Source organism: Delphinus delphis, chromosome 10 (genome assembly GCF_949987515.2).
Source record: "Delphinus delphis chromosome 10, mDelDel1.2, whole genome shotgun sequence".
In the NCBI taxonomy this organism is placed as follows: Eukaryota; Metazoa; Chordata; class Mammalia; order Artiodactyla; family Delphinidae; genus Delphinus; species Delphinus delphis.
The window spans coordinates 99,674,675-99,695,897 of record NC_082692.2 but is presented as its reverse complement, the minus strand read 5'-3'; the positions used below and the strand labels follow the sequence as shown (position 1 = coordinate 99,695,897).

The 21,223-nt window shown below is 40.6% G+C and overlaps 1 protein-coding gene across 6 annotated transcripts in view; it reads left to right on the top strand.

The window, feature by feature from the left end:
* Nucleotides 1-21,223, top strand: part of TMCC1 (transmembrane and coiled-coil domain family 1) — a 219,999-nt gene that overhangs the window by 193,198 nt on the left and 5,578 nt on the right. For all 6 annotated transcript variants that reach the window (XM_060023100.1, XM_069541172.1, XM_060023097.1 and 3 more), the window contains 2 exons: nucleotides 4,095-5,029; nucleotides 20,254-20,389. In XM_060023100.1, the coding sequence (XP_059879083.1) occupies nucleotides 4,095-5,029; nucleotides 20,254-20,389 (1,071 nt within the window). The remainder of the gene's footprint in view (nucleotides 1-4,094; nucleotides 5,030-20,253; nucleotides 20,390-21,223) is intronic.

Genomic DNA, 21,223 nt, shown 5'->3' with positions numbered 1-21,223 from the left:
CAGGGGGTATGGTCATAGGAAACCCTGTTGTGAAGGTGATATTGCTGCTGCTGTTGTCAAATTGCCAAGTGATAAGGTAGTAGGAGGCACCTCACAGTCAGTTCACTTGTAAATTAGTGATAACAGTGTCTACTTTGTAGGGTTATTGTGAGAACTGGAAGATTAGGCAACCAGCTGCTTAGCCACAAGACCAACTGTCAAGAAAGATGACTATTGTTACTTTATGTAATGTTGAATTACATTATTCCTTTGGTTCAGGCTCTTCGTATCCCCTAGTTTATGCCTGAAATGTGAAAGATCTTGGAAGGAAGTATATTCTGGAATCTTTTAATATTTGAATTTTTCAAAAAGAACCGCTTACATGGTACAAAAATAATAGCCAGTACTAACAGCTTACACTGTGCCTGGTACTGTTTTGAGAGTCTTTATGTTCATTGATTCACTTCCTCCTCACAACAGTCTTCTGAAAATGGGCATTAGTATTATCCATATTTTACAGTTGATGAAATGGATATAGACAGAGGTTAAATAACTTGCCCAATGTCACATGGCTAGTAAGTAGCAAAGCCAGTTTCCAACCCAAGCAGTTTATGCCAGAATCCATGCTTCACTGCTACACTAAATGTAGCCAGACTTAATAGTCTTGTTTTTCTGATCTATGCCTTTTCCTGTATAAGAAAACCCTTTCCTATTTTCCAGTACTGCCTTCTAAAAGGTTTTAAATTTGCTTTTCACATTTGCAATTATACATTTCAAATTTGCAATAGTTGTTTGTCTGGAGTGAAGTAGGAATCTAATTTTATGTTGTTTTATGTGGATAGCCTAGTATGCTAGCAAAGACTATTGGAAAAGAGAACTTTTCACTTGGTACCTTCACAACTCAAAGCTAAGTCAGGCCCTTCCAGTGCTAAGTATTCAGGCCACCAAGGACTTTGTTCATAATTCAAAAGATACCGAGAGAGTATGCACAACCCCCGTCCTATAATTCTGTAGTTCAATATATCTTTCTCTTTCCTCCTCTTTCTCTCCCCTCCCCTCCCCTCCTCTCCTCTCCTGATTTCCTGCTCTCTCTCGCCTTCCTTTTTAAGAACAGTGCCTGCCAGGATTGGGAGGAGTTACTGAGTAATCCAGTGATTCATGGTTTCAGTGTAAACTACCCTCCTGCTGAAGCTGTGGGTTAGCTTTCTTTCTCAAGGCCAAGGACAGTGGATTCTGTCAGCTGTGCTCTTGCAGCCATATTGATGATTCTAAGTGGGAGTCACACACTGGAAGGACATAGTGGGGCTCCGAACAGCCAGGTAGGACAGAAGACGGAGTAAAGACGGTCTGGTTTATTTCTGTAGTTACTGTGCAGGGAAATAAAGACACATCTAAACTGATGATTTGTAAATAATTATATTGAAACTTTATTCAGGTTTTTTCAATTTTAGAGATGTAATCAAACCTTGATTCTAACAACAAGGTCCTGCTGTATGACACAGGGAACTATATTCAGTATTCTGTGATAGACCATAATGGAAAAAAATATAATAAAAAAAAGAATGTATTATATATGTGTAACTGAATCATTTTGCTGTACAGCAGAAATTAACACAACATTGTAAATCAACTATTTTTTGATAAATAAATAATAATTTAGAAAACAACAACAAACCTTGATTCTAGTCCCAAAGCCATCTTTTGAACAGTATGATCAATTTCTGTCCTTCCAGAGTAACAGTTAAACTTGATTTCCATGTCTACACTTCTTTAGACAACAAGAATGCATATAAGTTGATATTCAAGTAATAAGAAAGAACCTAAGAAAACTAGACCATGCATAAGCTTGTAGTCTTAGATCTAGAGACGTTTCATATATATATATATATTTTTTTTTTTTTTTTTTTTTTTTTGCGGTATGCGGGCCTCTCACTGCTGTGGCCTCTCCCATTGCGGAGCACAGGCTCCAGACGCGCAGGCTTAGCGGCCATGGCTCATGGGCCCAGCCGCTCCGCGTCATGTGGGATCTTCCCGGACCGGGGCACGAACCCGTGTCCCCTGCATCGGCAGGCGGACTCTCAACCACTGTGCCACCAGGGAAGCCCAGAGACGTTTCATATTGCTTTCCTTTTATACCGTGGTAGATTTTGAGCTATTAAACATAAGTACACAATCAGGGTCATATTACATACTATAGTTATGGGATCTGAAATTCCACTCAGAAGGAAAATCACACAATGGGAACTCTGTACAGCTTAAGAGAGTGAACCGAAGGAACTGAAGAGAGTGGGTTTCCAGGAGCTTCTCTTGCAAGTCTTGGCGACTTGGTTTATCTGGAACTCTGGCTCATCCTCTCTTCTGCTGCCTTCCCTCTGGCCCTTTCACTGCTTATTAGCACGCACCTAAAGATGAACAGGACAGATGGAGAAGTGACACAAAACAGTTACTGTGCTAGTCCCTAACTATTCTGCATATTCTTTTTATTAGTGGAGCCTAATGTCATTTTTGTTATTCATTTCAGTTTTAAATTATTCTTTTGCTTTTATTTAAATGTACAGTATTTCACGTTTGTTCATCTAGAAGGAAAATAATATTGTTTCTGTTCACATTAGTAGTAATATATTGAATCCAGTAACGAACTAAATGTGTTTTAGAGATCGGCATAGTCCGTGCTCAGACGGTAAAACTGAGGAGATACAGCCAAGATGAAAAAAGGAGAATGCATCTCTAGACTGACAAGTTAATTATCAGCATTTCATGAATATTTCAGATTTGTTTTATTATTGTCATTATAGAATTAATTCAACTTTTTAAAATATGAGAGTAACCTACATATAGTTCTTCCTAGCAGATTGTTTACTGGTGACAGATTAGGGATGGGAACCAAGGAAAAGAGTGTGCCCTTAGTCTCCGGGATGGTAAACTTGTACACTGTCACTCCTACTGGGAATTTTTGTTTCCCTGCAATTGTTATTTTATTATTTATTTCGGTTACTACTCAATAGAGAGTAAGTTTCTAAAGCCTTTTTCCATGGGCCCTTCCCTAATTCACCACCACAAGCCACACCCAGGGGTGCCTTCTTGAAGGACTTCTTTCTCCTGAGTTAGAGAAACATGACCTCCCCTTAGCTTTGGCTAATGGCTTTGAAGCATTATAGTGTAAGTTTTCAAATCTGAACAATTTGTCTTTTTCTTCAACTTCCTTGAATGATCACTCATGCATACCAGAGGATAGTCATTGTATGTGTTTTGGAGTCCCTTGCCTAATAAGAATCTTTTGCTAGATAGAACTCACAAAATTTGAGCTTCAAAAGGTCTGAACTTCGTCATTGACTTGTTAATTACTAACCTCTTACTGTCTGTGTCCTTGACTGTCTATGTTATCTTGCCTAAGTTTATCACATTTACTTGTGATTTGGGATTTGAACTCTCAAGAACATACCACGTTCATCCTTGCCCTTTCAGCAGTACCCTCCCATTCCCTCCTTCACCTGTCTGCAGCTACCCATTAAGTGCCCCTAATAGAACAGAGAGAATGATTGCATCAATCTTGACATGATTTGATAAAAAGACACTGTGATAACAATTGGATTTTTATATCTAGCCACTTAAATTACCTTTTCTCGCCAACATTTTCAGATGACCGTAATCTGAAAGCATGAATTGGAATACAGTGATGTCTGAATACTAAGATGATATTCATATAATTAAATTGAAATACAGATGTACCTTGTTGTACATAGATATGCTTCTAAACAAAAATATGTGTGTTGAATGTTTGTGAATTAATTCATGCTTTAAACCCACTAGGAGAGGTTTATTATTTAAAGAAATACTGTAATAAATCCTCTAGCAAAGGAAGAATACCCCCAGTTTATGTCTTGTGTAAGTCTTTTTGTTTAAAGCAAAAGACTTAAATAGAACTCATGCTTAAAGCAAAGGGTACTTGTATGAGGACAGTATCCAAGAGGGAGATGGGGCTTGTACAGGACAGGAGGAATTAGGTCAGCTATCTGTGCTGAGTAAGTAAATTTTCAATACATTTGGGCCCATTGATTCTGGAGAGCTACTCCTTTTGGGCTCCTTCTAACATCCGCCTCTTGCTTTTATGCTAGATCGAGCGGTTGGAAGTAAGCAGCCTCCCCCAGACTTCCAGTGCGGTGGCCTCCAGCACTGATGGCAACCTCCACACAGACGCTGTGGATGGAACACCAGACCCTCAGCGCACAAAGGCTGCTATTGCTCACTTGCAGCAGAAGATCCTGAAGCTCACAGAACAAATCAAAATTGCACAAACAGCCCGGGACGACAACGTTGCCGAGTACCTGAAGCTTGCCAACAGTGCGGACAAGCAGCAGGCCGCCCGTATCAAGCAGGTTTTTGAGAAGAAGAACCAGAAATCTGCCCAGACCATCCTCCAACTACAAAAGAAGCTTGAGCACTACCATAGGAAGCTCCGAGAGGTGGAGCAGAATGGGATCCCCCGGCAGCCAAAGGACGTCTTCAGGGACATGCACCAGGGTCTGAAGGATGTGGGAGCAAAGGTGACCGGCTTCAGTGAAGGTGTAGTGGACAGTGTTAAAGGTGGACTCTCCAGCTTCTCCCAGGCAACCCATTCAGCAGCAGGGGCCGTGGTCTCTAAGCCCAGAGAGATCGCTTCACTAATTCGGAATAAGTTTGGCAGTGCAGACAATATCCCTAACCTGAAGGACTCTTTAGAGGAAGGGCAAGTGGATGATGCGGGAAAGGCTTTGGGAGTAATTTCAAACTTTCAGTCCAGCCCCAAATATGGTAGTGAGGAAGATTGTTCTAGTGCCACGTCAGGCTCAGTGGGAGCCAACAGCACCACTGGAGGCATTGCTGTAGGAGCATCCAGCTCCAAAACAAACACCCTGGACATGCAGAGCTCAGGATTTGATGCACTACTACATGAGATCCAGGAGATCCGGGAGACCCAGGCCAGACTAGAGGAATCCTTTGAGACCCTCAAGGAACATTATCAGAGGGACTACTCCTTAATAATGCAGGCCTTACAGGAGGAACGATATAGGTAAGTTACATGGAATTAAAATCCTCAATTATTTATGTTTAGGTTCCCCTCCCTTTGGATACTGGGGAGTAGCTTTAAAAGGTCTTGGTACAGTGTCTTTCTCTGGAGTATTCACAGCACTTTAGATACGTTACGTGATGTTTGCATGAGTTCTTATCATAGAGAGCAAAAGAGAGGCAAGCAGAGTTAAGTGACTCCCAAGATCACACACGAGTGGAGTGTTTCAGTCAGGGGTTAATGATTACTGTAGCCCTCTAGTCTTCAAATTTCAAATGAAACCCAAGCTTTCTAAGGCATTCCACCTACTTATTTATAATCACAGAACCACAAACAATTGCAGCCTATAGTTATAATACATTGAATTTAAAAGATCTATAGCCCTCTGAACTCTGTAGAAATCAGAGATATAGCCCAGCCAAAATGTAATGAACCTTGTAGATATTTGACTTTAAACACACTTATCTGGGCAATTGGTATAGAAAGATTAGACTGGAAATAAATCCAGATAAGCCTGTCTGTTACTTTTATGAATTGGCAAATGTTTGAACGAGAGTGGACTTAAACATGAAATCGTTCTACAATAGTTAGAGAATTCGCAAAGGACTAAGTGCTTTGAGTCATAATCTGCTAAAGGTAGAAGCTGGTCTCTTTTTTGTGTTTCACATTACAAACTGTATTCACATTAGAGCACTCTAAGCTTTTCTCCAAATGTGTGTCCCTTCCCCTTGCTTCCATCACGTGCAGATAGAAATAATATCCACGTGGAGTACTCATTCAGATCCACACTTTGTCAGCCAGAGCCAGGCCACCTCACTGATACAGATTAAGGGCCAATATTACAGGAGCCACACAGCCTGTGAACAGCCACAGGTTAGGCCCTGAAATGCCTGGATTGTGGTTTTGTCCCAGTTACGATCTACAGGGAATCCTCAGTACTTTTACTATAATGTCAAGGATTGAACAGACAGTCTCTTAAGGTCCCTTTACCGCCTGTAAAAAAATATATAATAAAAGTGATTTTTTTTTAAGCTTACTTTTATGAGATAATTTCAGGGCCTGAAATAAATTGTTTGTGTGTATCAATTAGCTCTGAAAGGAGCTACCTCAGCAAGCTGTTTTCAGATGGAGAAAATGCTAATCAATCACTCAGTCCTACCTCTTATCTTCACTCTTCCGTCCTTCGGTTCTGACTTAAGACTTAAGGGAGAAGAACAGAGAAGTGTGGGAGAGAGAAATGAAGTTCTAAAAGCAAGTATATGACTATTCTTATTTCATTGTGTTGTATATTCTTTAATATACTCAGAAGACAATTTCTAAAGCAGCGAGCAATCTAATACTCAGATGGACTCTAAAAATAAAACACCTGGTCCTTTGTACTACATTAAGCCTAACTCCCGGGTTCAAATTCTAGTTCTGCCACTTACTAATCTTGAAAACTGGGCAAGATTCTTAACTTCTCTAAGTCTTGATTTTCTCATCTCTAACATAGAAATAATAATAGTCCTTCATAAGATTATTGTGCCATTTCAATGAAATAATTTATGTAAAGCACATAGCTCAGTGCCTGGCCCGGTAAGTGCTTGATTGATGTTAGGTAGCAGCCGCTACTGCTGCTATTAAAATACACCCCTCTGAACATGGAGACCTGGGCATTCCACGGTCAGTTGTTTTGACCCCTTTATTTTGAAAAGATAGCAAAACATTCCAGTTTTTAAATTCTTCCAGAGCTTAAAACTCATATAGAGTTTGTTACGTCTTCAAGTCAGGTGTAGGCCAGTGTGAGAAAATCAGGGAGGAAAAACGAGTCTCCCAAGGCCTCCTTTGTATCCATTTAAAATAATTCACAGACAGGACAGAAGTTTAGGTCCTCATTATTACCTCATTAAAAGAATCATGTCCAAGCCACGTATGACGTTAAGGAGAAGTGCATTTCTTTCATTGCATTTTGGGTTCTTGGTAGTAAGTGAATGACTTGTTTTATGGAATGAAGAGAGAATAAAGGAAACTTGTGAATTTTCAAAAACAGAGGGGGCGAGAGGGATACATAATGTGATGTGTAATCTGACTGTCAAATCACTGCAGCTTGAAAATGGTCTTTCCTTAAAACAGAATCTTGAATCTTTTTTTTTCCCAAGAAAAGCAGTGGAAAACTCACAACTGTTTTACTCAACTATTTCGTCGCACCAGTATTTCCATGTATAGAGCAGTAAGGGATTTCTCCTCCGTTCCATATGTCTTTACACGGTAAATATATTTATCTAATTTTGTTGGTCTTTGAACTGTTCTACATAAGTGAGATTTTCCCCACAGATTGTAGTTTATTCTTTTAAGCACCAAAACTTTTAACATTTTAAGTGTTTTTGCAGAATTTCTCTACCTTCTTTTAACAGAGTAGTTACATTGAGCCTAACATGATTGGAAATAGCTTAAAACAGTAGTGTTAAAAAAAAAAAAACAGTGTTCTTAGAGCTATACTCTCAGCTCAGTGAGGGTGTCAGCTTACATGCCTCTGCAATAAATGGTCCTAGGCAGCTTGCTTTTTAAACTTCTGTCGTCTGCCTTTTTAGTTTGTTCTTTCTCCTTTCCACATCTTCTCCGCACTCTTAGTCAGCTGCCTGCAGCAGCCTCTCTTTGCTAATTTCTATTTCTACTCTGTTACAGGCTTGGCTTTTTGTCTAGGAAGGAAGTAGGGAGGGATGGACTTAAGGGACTCTTCTGTGACCGAGAAACCAGTTAACGCATACATGGCTGCTCTAGATGCATTTCTGCTTATTTTCTCTGCTGTAGTTTATTTTACTAATATCTGAGTTGACAGGAGGGAGGCCATGCACAGTATTAAATGAGGAGGAGGAGGACTCTACCTCTGGCAGCTTCTCTCACTAAACTTCTATGATGTGCATAGTGCTGGATGCTTCATGTATATTTGCTAATCCTCACAATGTCCCTGCAGGTGCATTGTACTACCCCATTTTACAGATGAGGAAATTGAGGCCCAGTGAGGTTTTTAAGTTTTGCCAAAGATTACTCTCTAAGTGGTAAAGCCGGGAATCAAACCCAGTTTTATCTGACTCCAAAGCCTGTGTTCTTTTCATACCAGAACAAGTTTTTTTCCCAAACTCAAACCTGACATCTGTATGATTGAAAAACTAACCTATAGTCTAGCTCTAAGAAGCATTGACTTTATTAGCAAGAGGTATTAGGCCTTTTCCAGGTCACAGTGTATATTTTCCTAAAAGTTGTCCCTGTTTTAACATATTCTGTAAAATTCTGTGAATGCACAAGTTCTAGAAAGTTTTCTCAAGCTAGTATCTACACTAGTTTTCTCAGGTGTAGGTAAGTAATAGGGGACCCCTATTTAAGTAAACCTCCACCCCCGTCCTGATTTCCCCCTTTTCAGAGGCCCTTCTCAACACTGTCACTCACTTAATGTGCTTCCCATTGGTCTCTACCCCAGTGAGTAGCACCAGGGTAAAGAGTTTTGCCCAAGACCATCTACTTTGGAATAATCAGAAGCATTCAGAAACCTCTCAGCACCCACGTGATTGCACCATGACGGAAGAGTGTTTCTTCAGCACCCACATGCACTTAGCCCAGGAAGTCATTGTAGCTGAGCTCGGATCTGAACTCCACCTCAACCTTGGGACAGTAACTAGGTACTTAGTCTTTGAGCTTTGTATTGGACTCTTAGATATAAGTGGGATCATGAATTTGGGAAGGTAGGAGACAAGAATTAGACTTTTTTTTTTTTAGTGATGGGATCTGTGCTGACTTCAGATTCTCCTTATCCAGCTAATCTCTTCATCCCATTAGAGCATTATTACAGATTTGTTAGTGGCAACAGGGTTCACTTTAGTACTTCAGAGATAGAAGGGGCCCTTAGATATCTAGTTTAATCTCATTCTACAGATGAGTACACTGAGCCCCAGAGAGATAAAGTGACTTTTGCCAGGTCACACAGTAAAATGGTTTAACATATATTTAACTTGCTGCTAAAAGCTGGAGGATTAGTCTGTTCCCAAAGTGGGTATCCTGTATTGAGCTACAGTAGGAAGAAGTTCAGCTGTGGCAAAATGCATTGAAAATAGGAGAGAACTAGGAAAACAATTCATCAACAGTTTTACAGGTTCCTTTTGTAGTTTTCCCCTTAGGGAATCTGGCCCGGAATTTTACTCAGCTACTGCCTGTATAGAGAGCAGTGTCATGCTAGGCAGGCTGAAAACACTCCTGGTGTTGATGAACAGTAATGCCATTTGAAAGCTTCTATTTTAAGGGGATTAGTGTTCTTTGGAAATCGGCTTCTGAGACTGTTTGTATTAAGCCCAGGGATATTTTAAATTGCACTGAGTCATAAGAGCAAAAATACAGAAGGAGGCAGTCACCATGAGCAGTCATCACATGCAGTAGAACAGTCAGTAACTAGGCTCACCCAGTTAGGCACAGGCCATTGGAGTTCTAACTAAAGAAATTGTTGTTTAAGTATGAACTTTTACTATCACTGGGCATAAGACACAGACATGGTCAGATATAGCTATGTTAGCCCCGTATTCTGTGTGTTAGACCTCTTTGTCAACTGTAAGTTGATCTGAGACTCTCCAGAGGATATGTAGACTAAGTTTGGCCATACGTTTGAAATGGAAACTGAAAATATTGGATCAAATTAGTTCTTCATTTATAAGAGGAAAAAAAGCCCAGTTGAGAGGTGCTCATAATAGATGCTTCATAAGAAGGGTAAGACCTTCCATCGAAGAGATCTTTCATACAGATAGGCTCTTCCCAGTTTAGCCACTGAAGAGGTAATGGAGGGAGAATGGGAGGGAGGAAGGAGGAACAGGGGAAGAGAAGGAGAGCAAATAAATTAATTACTTCATTAATTAATTAAGGTTGGACAAGCCTGAATTTTCCTGCCGGTTCTGATACTAATTAGCAGTGTGACCTTATGTAACTCACCCGAGTCTCAGTTTCCGCTGTAAAAACAGGGTAATGGTATCTATTGTACAGGGTTGTTGAGATTATTAAATGAGATAATGTTTGTGGAAGCACCTGATATGGTCTGAGAAGTGGCAGGATATTAGAAAGCTGTCATTACCAAGTCTGCAGATTGCCCAGAAAGCCCCTATAGCCTTTATTTATTCCCTATATGCTTTAGGCATCTGCTGCTTTTTGACTTTAAGATAATGCCCTGCCTCTCCTGAAAGTTTGGGGGACTGATTGTTAATTGGGGACTGATTCTGTGCTTTTTCCTTTTCAACTGAAGGCTAGCTAGTTCAGTGTTTACTAGACTCTTTTTGGGCTTCAACACAAGTATGGTAACAAAAGGTAAGGAGGGAAAATTCACTTTCTTTCCCCAGTTCAGCCAGGAGTGTATTCAAGCTCCCATTTCATGTCATAATCTCCTGCCCCAGCTATGTCTGTCCATTCTGGTCAAACACTGGCAGAAACTACCTCAGGTCTCCGGTATGCACTTGGGAAATAATAATACAGTAGACTGCTTTCATAGTTGCCTATTGGTGTCAGTCAGCCCTGGGACCTAATTCTTCCTGTTTCTCTCAATACCTGTTGTACAGGATTCTTCAGCCATCCTGTCCTAGTGACCTATTGCCCAACTAGGGAAGCACCACTGGCTCTCAGAGGTGGCTGCAGACTTTTGAGCCACACCCAAACAGAGGTGCATTAAGTGAAGCAACCTGTGCACTCACCAAAATTTCTCATTTGTCAGGAATTTGACCCAAAAGAGCCCTGGCTTATCTTTGATCTAGGAAGATGACTACTGTGTTGACTGATCCAGTGGATGAAATTGGATCAATTTCTAAGACCATTTGGAATTTTCACTTTCCAAGACCCATATTCACTTATGAATTGTAAACCTACAACAAAATCTGGATGTGTTTTAATACTTTGTAGATAGAGCAGGTTTTGCTTCTGGGGTAAGAATTTCACCTGCCCAAATATAATATAACCTCCTTTTTTAAAAAAGATCTCACAGTGTTCAAGCTTTCTGTTTACTAATAGTTAAGCTCAAATCATATTTAGCTGTCTATGTTCCCTTTGAGTTGTAATGATTGAGGAAGGACCTTTAAGTAAAAAGTCTCAAAATGAGAATATTAATCTCATGCTACTTTTTGTTCCAGATGGAATGACATGGAAAGCATGTGCCAGTCAAAATCATATACTAGTAGGATCAAAAACACCCCCCCTTCATGTCCAGAGAGTTTTAATTAGTGTCTTATGAAGGGGTTAAAATCCCTTACAGGGAGTTCTTGATTTTAAAAAATCACATATGAAATCACATATGAATCACATATGAAATACGCAAATTTACTTTCCCTTTTTTCCCTTTGCTGGTTTGGTGTTAATATTTAATGAGAGAATGGAGGTGTCCTTTCTATGAATTCCCTAGGTATCTGGCTTCTCCATTTTAGAATTTAGACAGGAAGTAAACACTAGAAAGTAAAGTGAGCAAAGGAGTTTAGAATATTAAAAACGGGAGGAGTAGGAAGTTGGTGGAAAGTATTTTCTTCCTTTTGTTATTCAGATTTTGCGTTTGACTAATGGGGGGATGTTAAAAGACAACAATAAAACAAATCTAAAAAACAGGTAGCGTTGGGCTTCCCTGGTGGCGCAGTGGTTGAGAGTCTGCCTGCCGATGCAGGGGACACAGGTTCGTGCCCTGGTCTGGGACGATCCCACGTGCCGCGGAGCGGCTGGGTCCGTGAGCCATGGCCGCTGAGCCTGCGCGTCCGGAGTCTGTGCTGCGCAACGGGAGAGGCCACAACAGAGAGAGGCCCGTGTACCGCAAAAAAACAGGTAGCGTGAACCAAGCAGTTCAGACCCTCCCTGCACCTCACTAACAGGGGAAGGTTGCAGCGTTTTTCTCAGTCTCCCATTTCTTAATTATAATTTGAAGTACGTCCCAGAGAGGAAGGAGGTGAGGATTAATGGAGAAATGTCATCATGAATTTGAGTTCCTCCGAGGCAGACACCGGGTAGCTGTCGTTGTTATTGTTATTTTTGGTGCTGATGTTTTGATGCTTACAGTGATTGAGTAGGTTAGATTGAACCCCAAATTCATCCACCACACACACTCCTCCACCCCAAATAACACCACATCATTTTCACTGGGCTCTTTGTGTTAGCCTGTTTGCAGACCGTAATTTCACACGTGGATTACATAAGCCACTCAGGCTGATAACACTGAAAAAATGTTTGATTGGAAATTGCTAAGCATGGTCAGGTTTGTGCTTTCAGTTTGCAGGTCGTGAGGTTGTGAAAAGAGCTGAGGAACAAACTTCCGTGACCCAGGTGAAAAAATTAGGGAAAGTGTTTTAATAATGACAAGCCAGTACAGTTTTTTCAGGGTACTGAGGCAACCCAGAAGACTGCATTGCAGGACACCAGGGGCATCTTGCCAACCTCTTTGTTCATCATGTTTTGCAAAAGCCTCAAATTTTATGGCTTTCTCAGTCTCCTCCCTGATGTTTCCTGCAGATTGGAGGTGCTTACTATGGTAACGCAAACACAACTGTTTGTGTGAGTGTCATAGGGTTACAGCTACACAATAACAGCTTCAACTTTTCTGTTCTTTCAGAAAGCCATCATTCTCCAGGTAATTCTTATGACTTGAAGAGGAAAGTAAATGCTGGTAGTCATTAGTGGATGAATTAATGGGGCTGTTTCATCTGGACCCTTTGTGGGTTTTGCTTCACCCCTGAGTTCTGCAGCTTTGTGTCACCTCAGCAAGTCTCCTAACTTGTTTGTGTTTCATCTGTGGGAAAATGGAGCTCATTTTACTTACCGAAATGCTACTTTGCTATTTAACTATTTGCTAATAAAGTGCTATCTTTGGGAGCGATAATTACCCCATTGGAGTTTTTCCCATTTAGGAAGACTCAGCTTGAGGAGATCTTGCTGTTAATTCCCACGTAACTGTGAGTAAATTGTTCAACTTCTGAAAGACTTCATTTTCTACAAGGGTATGGTAATCCATGGTAAGGATTAGCACTTTCTACGCAACTCTTTCTGAAGATTTGCAAAGATCAGCTAAAATTTATTTAAGAGACTTTCCTTCGCACACATACAAAACACATGCCATGAAAGGAAGGTAGATAGGAGGTTTTTATCAATTTAAAGGACAGCTTGGAACAGGCCAGTGAATGGAACTAGTTGAATTATCTGGCAGACTTGAGCCAGATAATGGCAGGAGCCATTTGTATGCTTGTGCTGGCCCTGCTGGTGAGGAAGTAAGAAGAGGCTTGTGCCCAGAGTTGAGAAGGACAGAATGTGTGCCCATTTGTGTGATGTCATAGAAAAAACAACATGAATATACTGGAAACAATGAAAATTCCAGAATATATGAAATTGAGAATGTGGAGATAGATGAAGAAATGAAGGATTAGAGGAAAAAATCAGAAGCAGGAAGCCGTGAACAGTGGAGCCATATAGTAGTACTTGGGATCACATGGCAGTCGACAAGCGGTGCCTTTGAACCACCTCACCTAGGGGTTGTAGCCTTTTTTGCCAGGCATCTACCTCCTATGGAATCCACACAGTTGCCCTTTGGCGTAGATAGATTTCTTCTTAACAGATGAACAGGGTCACTCACACCAGTGTGTCGCAGAGCCAGGATTTGAGTCCAAAACCTGGATGAGCTGATACATCGGCTTGTACAAACTGCATAACACAGCATAAAAACATCCCTAAGTCAAAAGAAGGTGCAAAGCAGAAGCAGTGAAGGTGGAGAGCCTTTAGATATGTGGAGTGAACAAAATTCGGTCCTAAAATGGCTTCCAGAATCTGTGACATGTTAATGACCATTATATGACAAACATTGGTTTATAAGCTTCAAGAGTTAGAAACAAGTGCTGAGGACTTTTGCAAGTACTCCATTATTTATATATAGTATTACATACTCATGCATAGCATTAAATAATTATAGAATTTCTCCTTTCACAAATGGGTTAAAAAATCTGAGGGGCAGCCTCAGGTGTTATTTAATAAATCATCTTAGCTGTTCATAGGTGTAAGTATCCAAAACATGTTTTGTCACAACCCAAAGCCATGAAACAGCCCAAAAAGGAACCTGAAAGAGATACATGCAGGAGGGAACTCCATAAAATACTCTCAAACAAAAGCTGCAGATGTCATAAGGAAATCTAGTTGATGAAAGAAACCCACTGTGAAACAGAAATAAATGAGACATTATACTGCCAGAGAACAACAGAATGATACCTTCCAAGTGCTAGGGAAGAATAACTACATGTAGGCTGCTCTGTCCACCTGATTCATTATTCAAGGAAGAGGATAAAATCAAGACACTTTCAGACTCATGTAGATAAAAATTACCTCTTATAAAACCTTGCTGAAAGAAATACTACAGGATATATTTCAAGAAGAAAAAACATGAACTCACACCATTGGTGAAAGAAATCAATAAAGCGTGTTGGTAAATCTAATTAAGGTAGGGACTTAAAATTATATATATTGAAAATTCTTAATGTCTACATCAATTTGGATCTAAAATTCTGGAAGAGAATATAGGATTCAAGGGTTGCATTTCAAAGGAATGTTAAAGTGTTAAAAGTTTGGGAGCAAAAACATTTCTTATACCCTAATCTGCCTGTCACTTGCCACCTGGCAAGTTTCTGTTCACTTTATTCCTGTCCCCTTAAATTGATGGGTGCTCACAAGAGCATGAGGATAAATAAAACACAAATGCAAATGCGATTTTGCTTTTCAATTAGAGGTTTATGTATGAAATTCCTGAGCCCTAGGCAAAAATTACAAAATAGGCTGACTTATTCTTTCTTCTTCTCACCTGACCTTTTATGATATACAACAAAATGTATATCACCCTAGCAAGGACAGTTAGCAGGCTTAGGGGCTGAGATACTCTCTAGCAGCAAACTCTAAGCTCTGAGTGGCCTTGCCCTTACCTCCTGCCTTTTGTGTCTTCACCCAGGATGAAGACAAGTGGAATAGAAGACAGGCTTATCTTTACAAATAACATAAGGCAAGAGAGATGAGTTGAAAGAATCCAGTTAGCAGCCTGAGTTCAAAAATGATACTGACAGGGCTTCCCTGGTGGCGCAGTGGTTGAGAGTCCGCCTGCCGATGCAGGGGACCTGGGTTCGTGCCCTGGTCTGGGAGGATCCCACGTGCCGTGGAGCGGCTGGGCCCGTGAGCCATGGCCGCTGAGCCTGCGCGACCGGAGCCTGTGCTCCGCAACGGCAGAGGCCACAACAGTGAGAGGCCCGCGTACCGCAAAAAAAAAAAAAAAAAAAAATGATACTGACAGATGCGTGTGCGGTCAGGACTTTAGGGATTAGTTGTGTGGAAATCCATAGGAAACTATCTCCTATTGCTGAATGCAGGTATCACAGGTAATGTAGATGAGAGAGGGGGCTTGAGGTGAGAGTTATGAGTCGCTAGGTTTTAGTTCAGTTTTAGATGGATAGCTGTATCTATCTAGCAGTGAAAACAACTGCCTTAGGAAAAACCATACCCTGCCACTAGAGGTGTTCACAGAGAGATTGCTTGTCAGGGATGTTGTAGAAATAGTTCCTTGATGGAAAGAGATTTAAGTAGGCTTTTTCTCATCCCTAGAATTTAAGATTCTTTATAGTCAGGGAACTTATTTTTATCTTTCAAACAATACTTTAACTGTTTGTGGTGTATTTCTCTTTGTAACCTACTGATTTTAACAACTCTAAAGGGGAAGGGGGAGGTATGTGAAATAGTGATCATCTTAGAGACATGTAAAACAGGGTGTGAGATACTGGATTTATTTTGTAGTTAGCACAGTGACGTGGACTGCCGATGAGCCTAAGATGAGACTAAGGCCATGAGTCAGTCACCACAGGAAATATTTGGTTAGTTAAAAAGGTTTTCAAATTGCCCATGAATTCCTTTCAGGGAGCACGTACTCACGCGATGCCTTCTTCATTATGCAGTAGAAACATTTTCGAAAGGGCCAGTGTGTTCTTAGTAGACTGTGAAGATGGAAAGGAGAGAGACATTTTTTAACACCTCCTGTGTACTCAAATGCATATACAAGGTAGAGATTATTACCCTCAGTTTATAGATGAAGGAACTTGCTATGCAACTTTGAGAGGTAGAACCAGGAATCAAACCCAAGTGCTCCTGGCTATAACACCTATAATCATTTTTTCCCAATGTTTATTATAAAATTTTCAAACACACTGCAGACTTGAAAAAAATTGTACAGTGAACATCCATACACCCACCTCTTAGATTCTACATTTTACAATATTGTCTTATTGTATATCTTTCCATCTGTCCATCCTTTATCTGTTGTATTTTTTTGATGCATTTCAAAGTAAACTACAGGCATCCATAATTTTTCTTAACAGCTTTATTGAGATATGCAAGTCAATTGTTTTAGTATATTCATAGATATATGCAACCATCACCATAATCTATTTAGGACATTTTCATCAGTCTCCAATCTTCTCAGTCCTGCCCCAGCCCCTGGCAACCATTAATCTTTCTGTCTCTATAGATTTGCCTATTTTGAATATTTCATATACATGGAATCATACATTTTTCAGGTCTTTCTTACTGGCATGCTTCACTTAACATAGTATTTTCAAGGCTCATCCATATTGTAGCATGTGTCATTACTTCGTTTCTTTTTCTTTCCAAGTGATACTGCATTGTATGAATAGACCACACTTTATATATCCACTCGCCAGTTGATAGTTGTTTCCACTTCGGGGCCATTATAAATAATGCTCCTATGAACATTTGTGTACAAATTTTGAGTGGAAATAAGTCTTCATTTCTCTTTGGTGTATACCTGGAGTGGGATTTCTGAAGCATATGGTAACTCTATGTTTAGCTCTTTGAGGAGCTGCCAAATTTGTTTTCCAGAACAGTTGCACCAGCAGTATACCATGGTTCGAAATCTCCACGTCCTCACCGACACTTGTTATTATCTTCTTTCTTATTCTAGGTCCATAATCTTTTTTTTACACTCCTCCTCCCATTGACTCCACCTTGACATAAAGCTTCAAACCATCACATCAGTGTAGTACTGTCCAGGCCCCTCTGTGGCTATGTGATTTGGATCAGCTTTAGACCTGACTCACATTTCTTACGTATGAAGGGAATTAGTTTATCTGGGCTTCTTGAATTGTTTCAAAGTGGCATCATAGCACAGAGGTTAAGAACTTTGGCTTTAAAGTCAAACCAACCTGGATTCAAATCTTTGCTCCCCTGCTTAATTTCTGTGTGTCCTTGGGCAAGTCTCTTTACCTCTCTGAGCTACAGCTTCCTCATCTGTAAAGTGAAGATAATACCTACTCCCTTCTTGGGGTTGTGGAAGTTAATTTACATAGTAGACACTGAATAAATGGTAGCTGCTGCTATTACTTTTTAATTTGTTCTAATGGTATTTGTGAGCCATGTTTAATATCAAATAAGATTCTCCAACATTCCTGAAAGGCCTGAAAGACTATACAATTTGTGGGCTAAGGGGTTGAGGTGGTAGCCTATGGAACACATGCCAAAGATGTCATCTGGGTCTGCTTTCATCAGCATGCAGGCTGGTTGCCACTACCACCAGGCTCCCCTCCCTGCCACCCCACATTAATCCTTAGCTTAGGACAGTTCTTTGCTGCCAGGCCCAGCCCTTCCCTTAAATCCCAAGGGACTGACACAATGGAACACCACTTTTAAAAAGTGTCTAGCCCCTCTCTGGTGAGGAGAAAGAATAACGAAATCATCGAACACTGAAAACACCACAAACGATGAGCTTAATAGGACAATCATAAAAAGACAATATATTAACATAATCTTGTGGCATTTGTTGAACTTAAAATTTGGTGGAAAATCAACTCCAGAGGTGGCATCTGTTTCTGAGCATGCCCAGGGTCACAGATAAAGTGAAAAAAAAAAGGCAGAGTCACAGAGAATCCGCCCTAGTTACAGACAAAAAGTGGAAACCTTTCTGATCAATTGTTCAGTCACTTCAGTGACAGTTTCAGTGGGAAAGAAAGCAGCACAAAGATTCTTATCAAGGACACAGGAGAACTAAATAGGATTCAGTAACATAGTAAAAAGGGTCAGCTGCACCTTTTTTTTAAATCCTTGTTTCATAGCGAAGGAATGGAGTTTAGGATATAAATGAATATAATTATTCATTATACAATTATTAGAAGGGAGAATGTTGGTGATGTCACCACATAAAAATTACCTTGAACAGAGAACTTGCATGTATTCCTTAAAAGTTTGTGTACTATACATGTGGTTAAAAACAAGAGGAAAAGGGAGGGTAGTTTTAAATGTTTGAGTTTGTTCTGACATTTTTATTTTTTTAATACGAAGTCTGCTGAGACTCACATGCTAGTGTTAGGTGTGTGCTTGCCTGGGCAGCACTCAGCGGTAGCATCTGCGGGGCATTGGTTCCGGGACACACATTCCCCCTACTCCACCCCCATGGATACCAAAATCTGCAGATGCTCAAGTCCCTTATATAACCTATGCACATCCTCCCACATACTTTAAATCACCTCTAGAGTACATATAATACCTAATACAATGGAAATGCTATGTAAATATTTGCTGGCGCACAGCAAACTCAAGTTTTGCATTTTGGAACTTGGTGGAATTTTTTTTTCCTAAATATTTTCACTCCGAGGTTGGTGGAACCTGCAGGATGTGGAACCCCAACTGTATATATTCTCCTGTTTGGATGAGCCCTCTGTCTGACTGAGACGCTTCCATTCTATTAGCCCTAAGCTAGACCTGTTTTTATTCTTCCCTTTCTAGGCTTCTTAGTGTGTAGTCGTCAACCTTTCTCCTACCTACTTAGCTCCTTTTTTGGTTCCTTGAACTCCACCCACAACCTGCCCCAAGCTTCACCACTAGCAGACAACCCAGTTTCTTAAAACACCGTGTTCATCATGTCACCACACCGCACTCCACCCCCGCCCAGCAGTGTGCTTTGGGCCCTTGTACTGTCTATTCCAGAATCTCCACTCCCCTACCTACCTTTTACGGGCAAATTTCCTTTTTTTTCTCCAACTTAGGTCTACTGTTCCAGTTAGCCTATACATTTCCACCTCCTGTCCTTTACCTGTGTTCTTTTTCCACCCGGAATCTCTGATCTCGTCCTTTAAAACTGTTCCAATCCTACTGGTCCTTAGATGCCCTGCCCAGGTCCCATATTTATGTAGAATAAACCTTTTCATATGTAGTCCTAAATGCTAGAGGTGCAAGATGAACAAAATGATCCTTCCTCCTGAGTAACCTTATCTCCCTGCATTCTCACAGTTTTTTACTCACCTGCAGCCACACTGTCCCTACTTCTTGTCCCTAAAACCTGCCAAGCTAATTCCCATCTTGAGACCTTTATACTTGCAATTCCTTCTGCTTTAAGATACTCTTCCCCTCACAGCTTCACGGGGCTTTTTCATGTCATCACTCAGGTTTCAGCTCTCATTGTTTAGAGCATTGAATGGGGGAGAGGCCTTCCCTGACCATTCCAGCTTCGTCAGCCGCTGGGCACTCTGCCATATGCCCATACTGATCTTTCCTGGTTTACTTATCCATGCCTACGGTCATCTTGGTTTTCTTGCCTTCCACCCCGACTGCAGAACGTAAACTGAGGGCAGGCGTTCTGTCTTGCTTATTACCACAGTGTCCGCAGCACTTTGAACATACCGGACACACAGAAGGCTCTCAGTAAATATCTGTTGACACTGTCACAGACACTGTGCTTGGCTATAGTGATGATGGGCTCTGAATAATGAACATACAGGTGAGTGACCTGCCGGGTGTTGGAATAAGCTACTGGTGATTGCCAGAAGGTCAGTTTCCATTTATGTGCTGTTTATCTTCTGATAAGACCCGCTTAATGTTGCTGTAGTTTTTGCCTCTCCCATGTACTGCTCAGAGCAGAATAAGAACTGCCTCGTTTATAATGGGTATGCTTAAAGCTAATCAGGGCTGCTGGCCTCACTACAAATACCGTGTGTTGAGAGATGTGGAAGAGCCATGTTGCTGCTATGATATGGCCTTGTGACAAGCTGTCCATTCCAGGCACTAAGAGCTGTACCCACTAGCATGCCCTGTTACCTCAGGCCACTCACTTAATTTCTTTGTGCTTTTATTTTCTTCCTTTGCAGAATGGATTTTGGGGATTGGATGTGAATAATACCAAGAAAAATACAGAATGCATAAAAAATTTAACTTTTCCCCCTTCTTAGATGTGAACGATTAGAAGAACAACTAAATGACCTAACAGAGCTCCACCAGAATGAAATCTTGAACTTGAAGCAGGAATTGGCCAGCATGGAAGAGAAAATTGCATATCAGTCCTATGAACGGGCTCGGGACATTCAGGTTAGCATGAAGGATCAGGTGTAAAAGCAAAAGGCTAACAGAAAGTAGAATGTTGGTTTCCAGGGGCTAAGGCATTAGGGGGATGGGGGGTGGGTTATTGTTTAATGGGTCCAGAGTTTCAATTTTATAAGATGAAAAAGCTATGGAGATAAATGGTGGTGATGGTTGCACAGCATTATAAATGTTTAATACCACTGAACTGTACACTTAAGAATAGTTAAGATGGTAAATTTTATGTTATACGTATTTTACCACAATAAAAAAAGAAAAAAAGGAATGAAGTACTGATACATGCTACAATATGGATCCACCTTGAAACATTATGCTCAGTGAAAGAAGCCAGTCACAAAAGGCCACATAGTGTATGATTCCATTTATAAGAAATGTCTAAAATAAGCAAATCTGTGGAGAGAGAAAGTAGGTTAGTGGTTGCCGAAACTAAGGGAAGGGGGAAGGGAGTGATAGGTAAAAGGTAGGGGTTTATTTTGGGGATGATGAAAATGTTCTGGAATTTAATAGTAGTGATGGTTGCATAACATTGTGAATTTACTAAATGCTTCTGAATTAAACACTTTAAGATGATTAAAGTGGTAAATTTTATGTGTATTTTACCACAATAAAAAAAATGTTTAGGGGAAAAAAGGATGGAGAGGGTAGAATATTGAGAAGCTTATACCAACTGTAATATGCCTGCTCTTCAGATGCGGTGCATTTCTCAAAAGTCTATGCCATTTGGAGGTGGTATGCTTGCTTGCGTTCTTAGGAAATGTTTCTTAGGATCACAGTTGTCTCAGTACATGGAAAAGCACATGTGCTACGTCTGTCCGTTGCTGC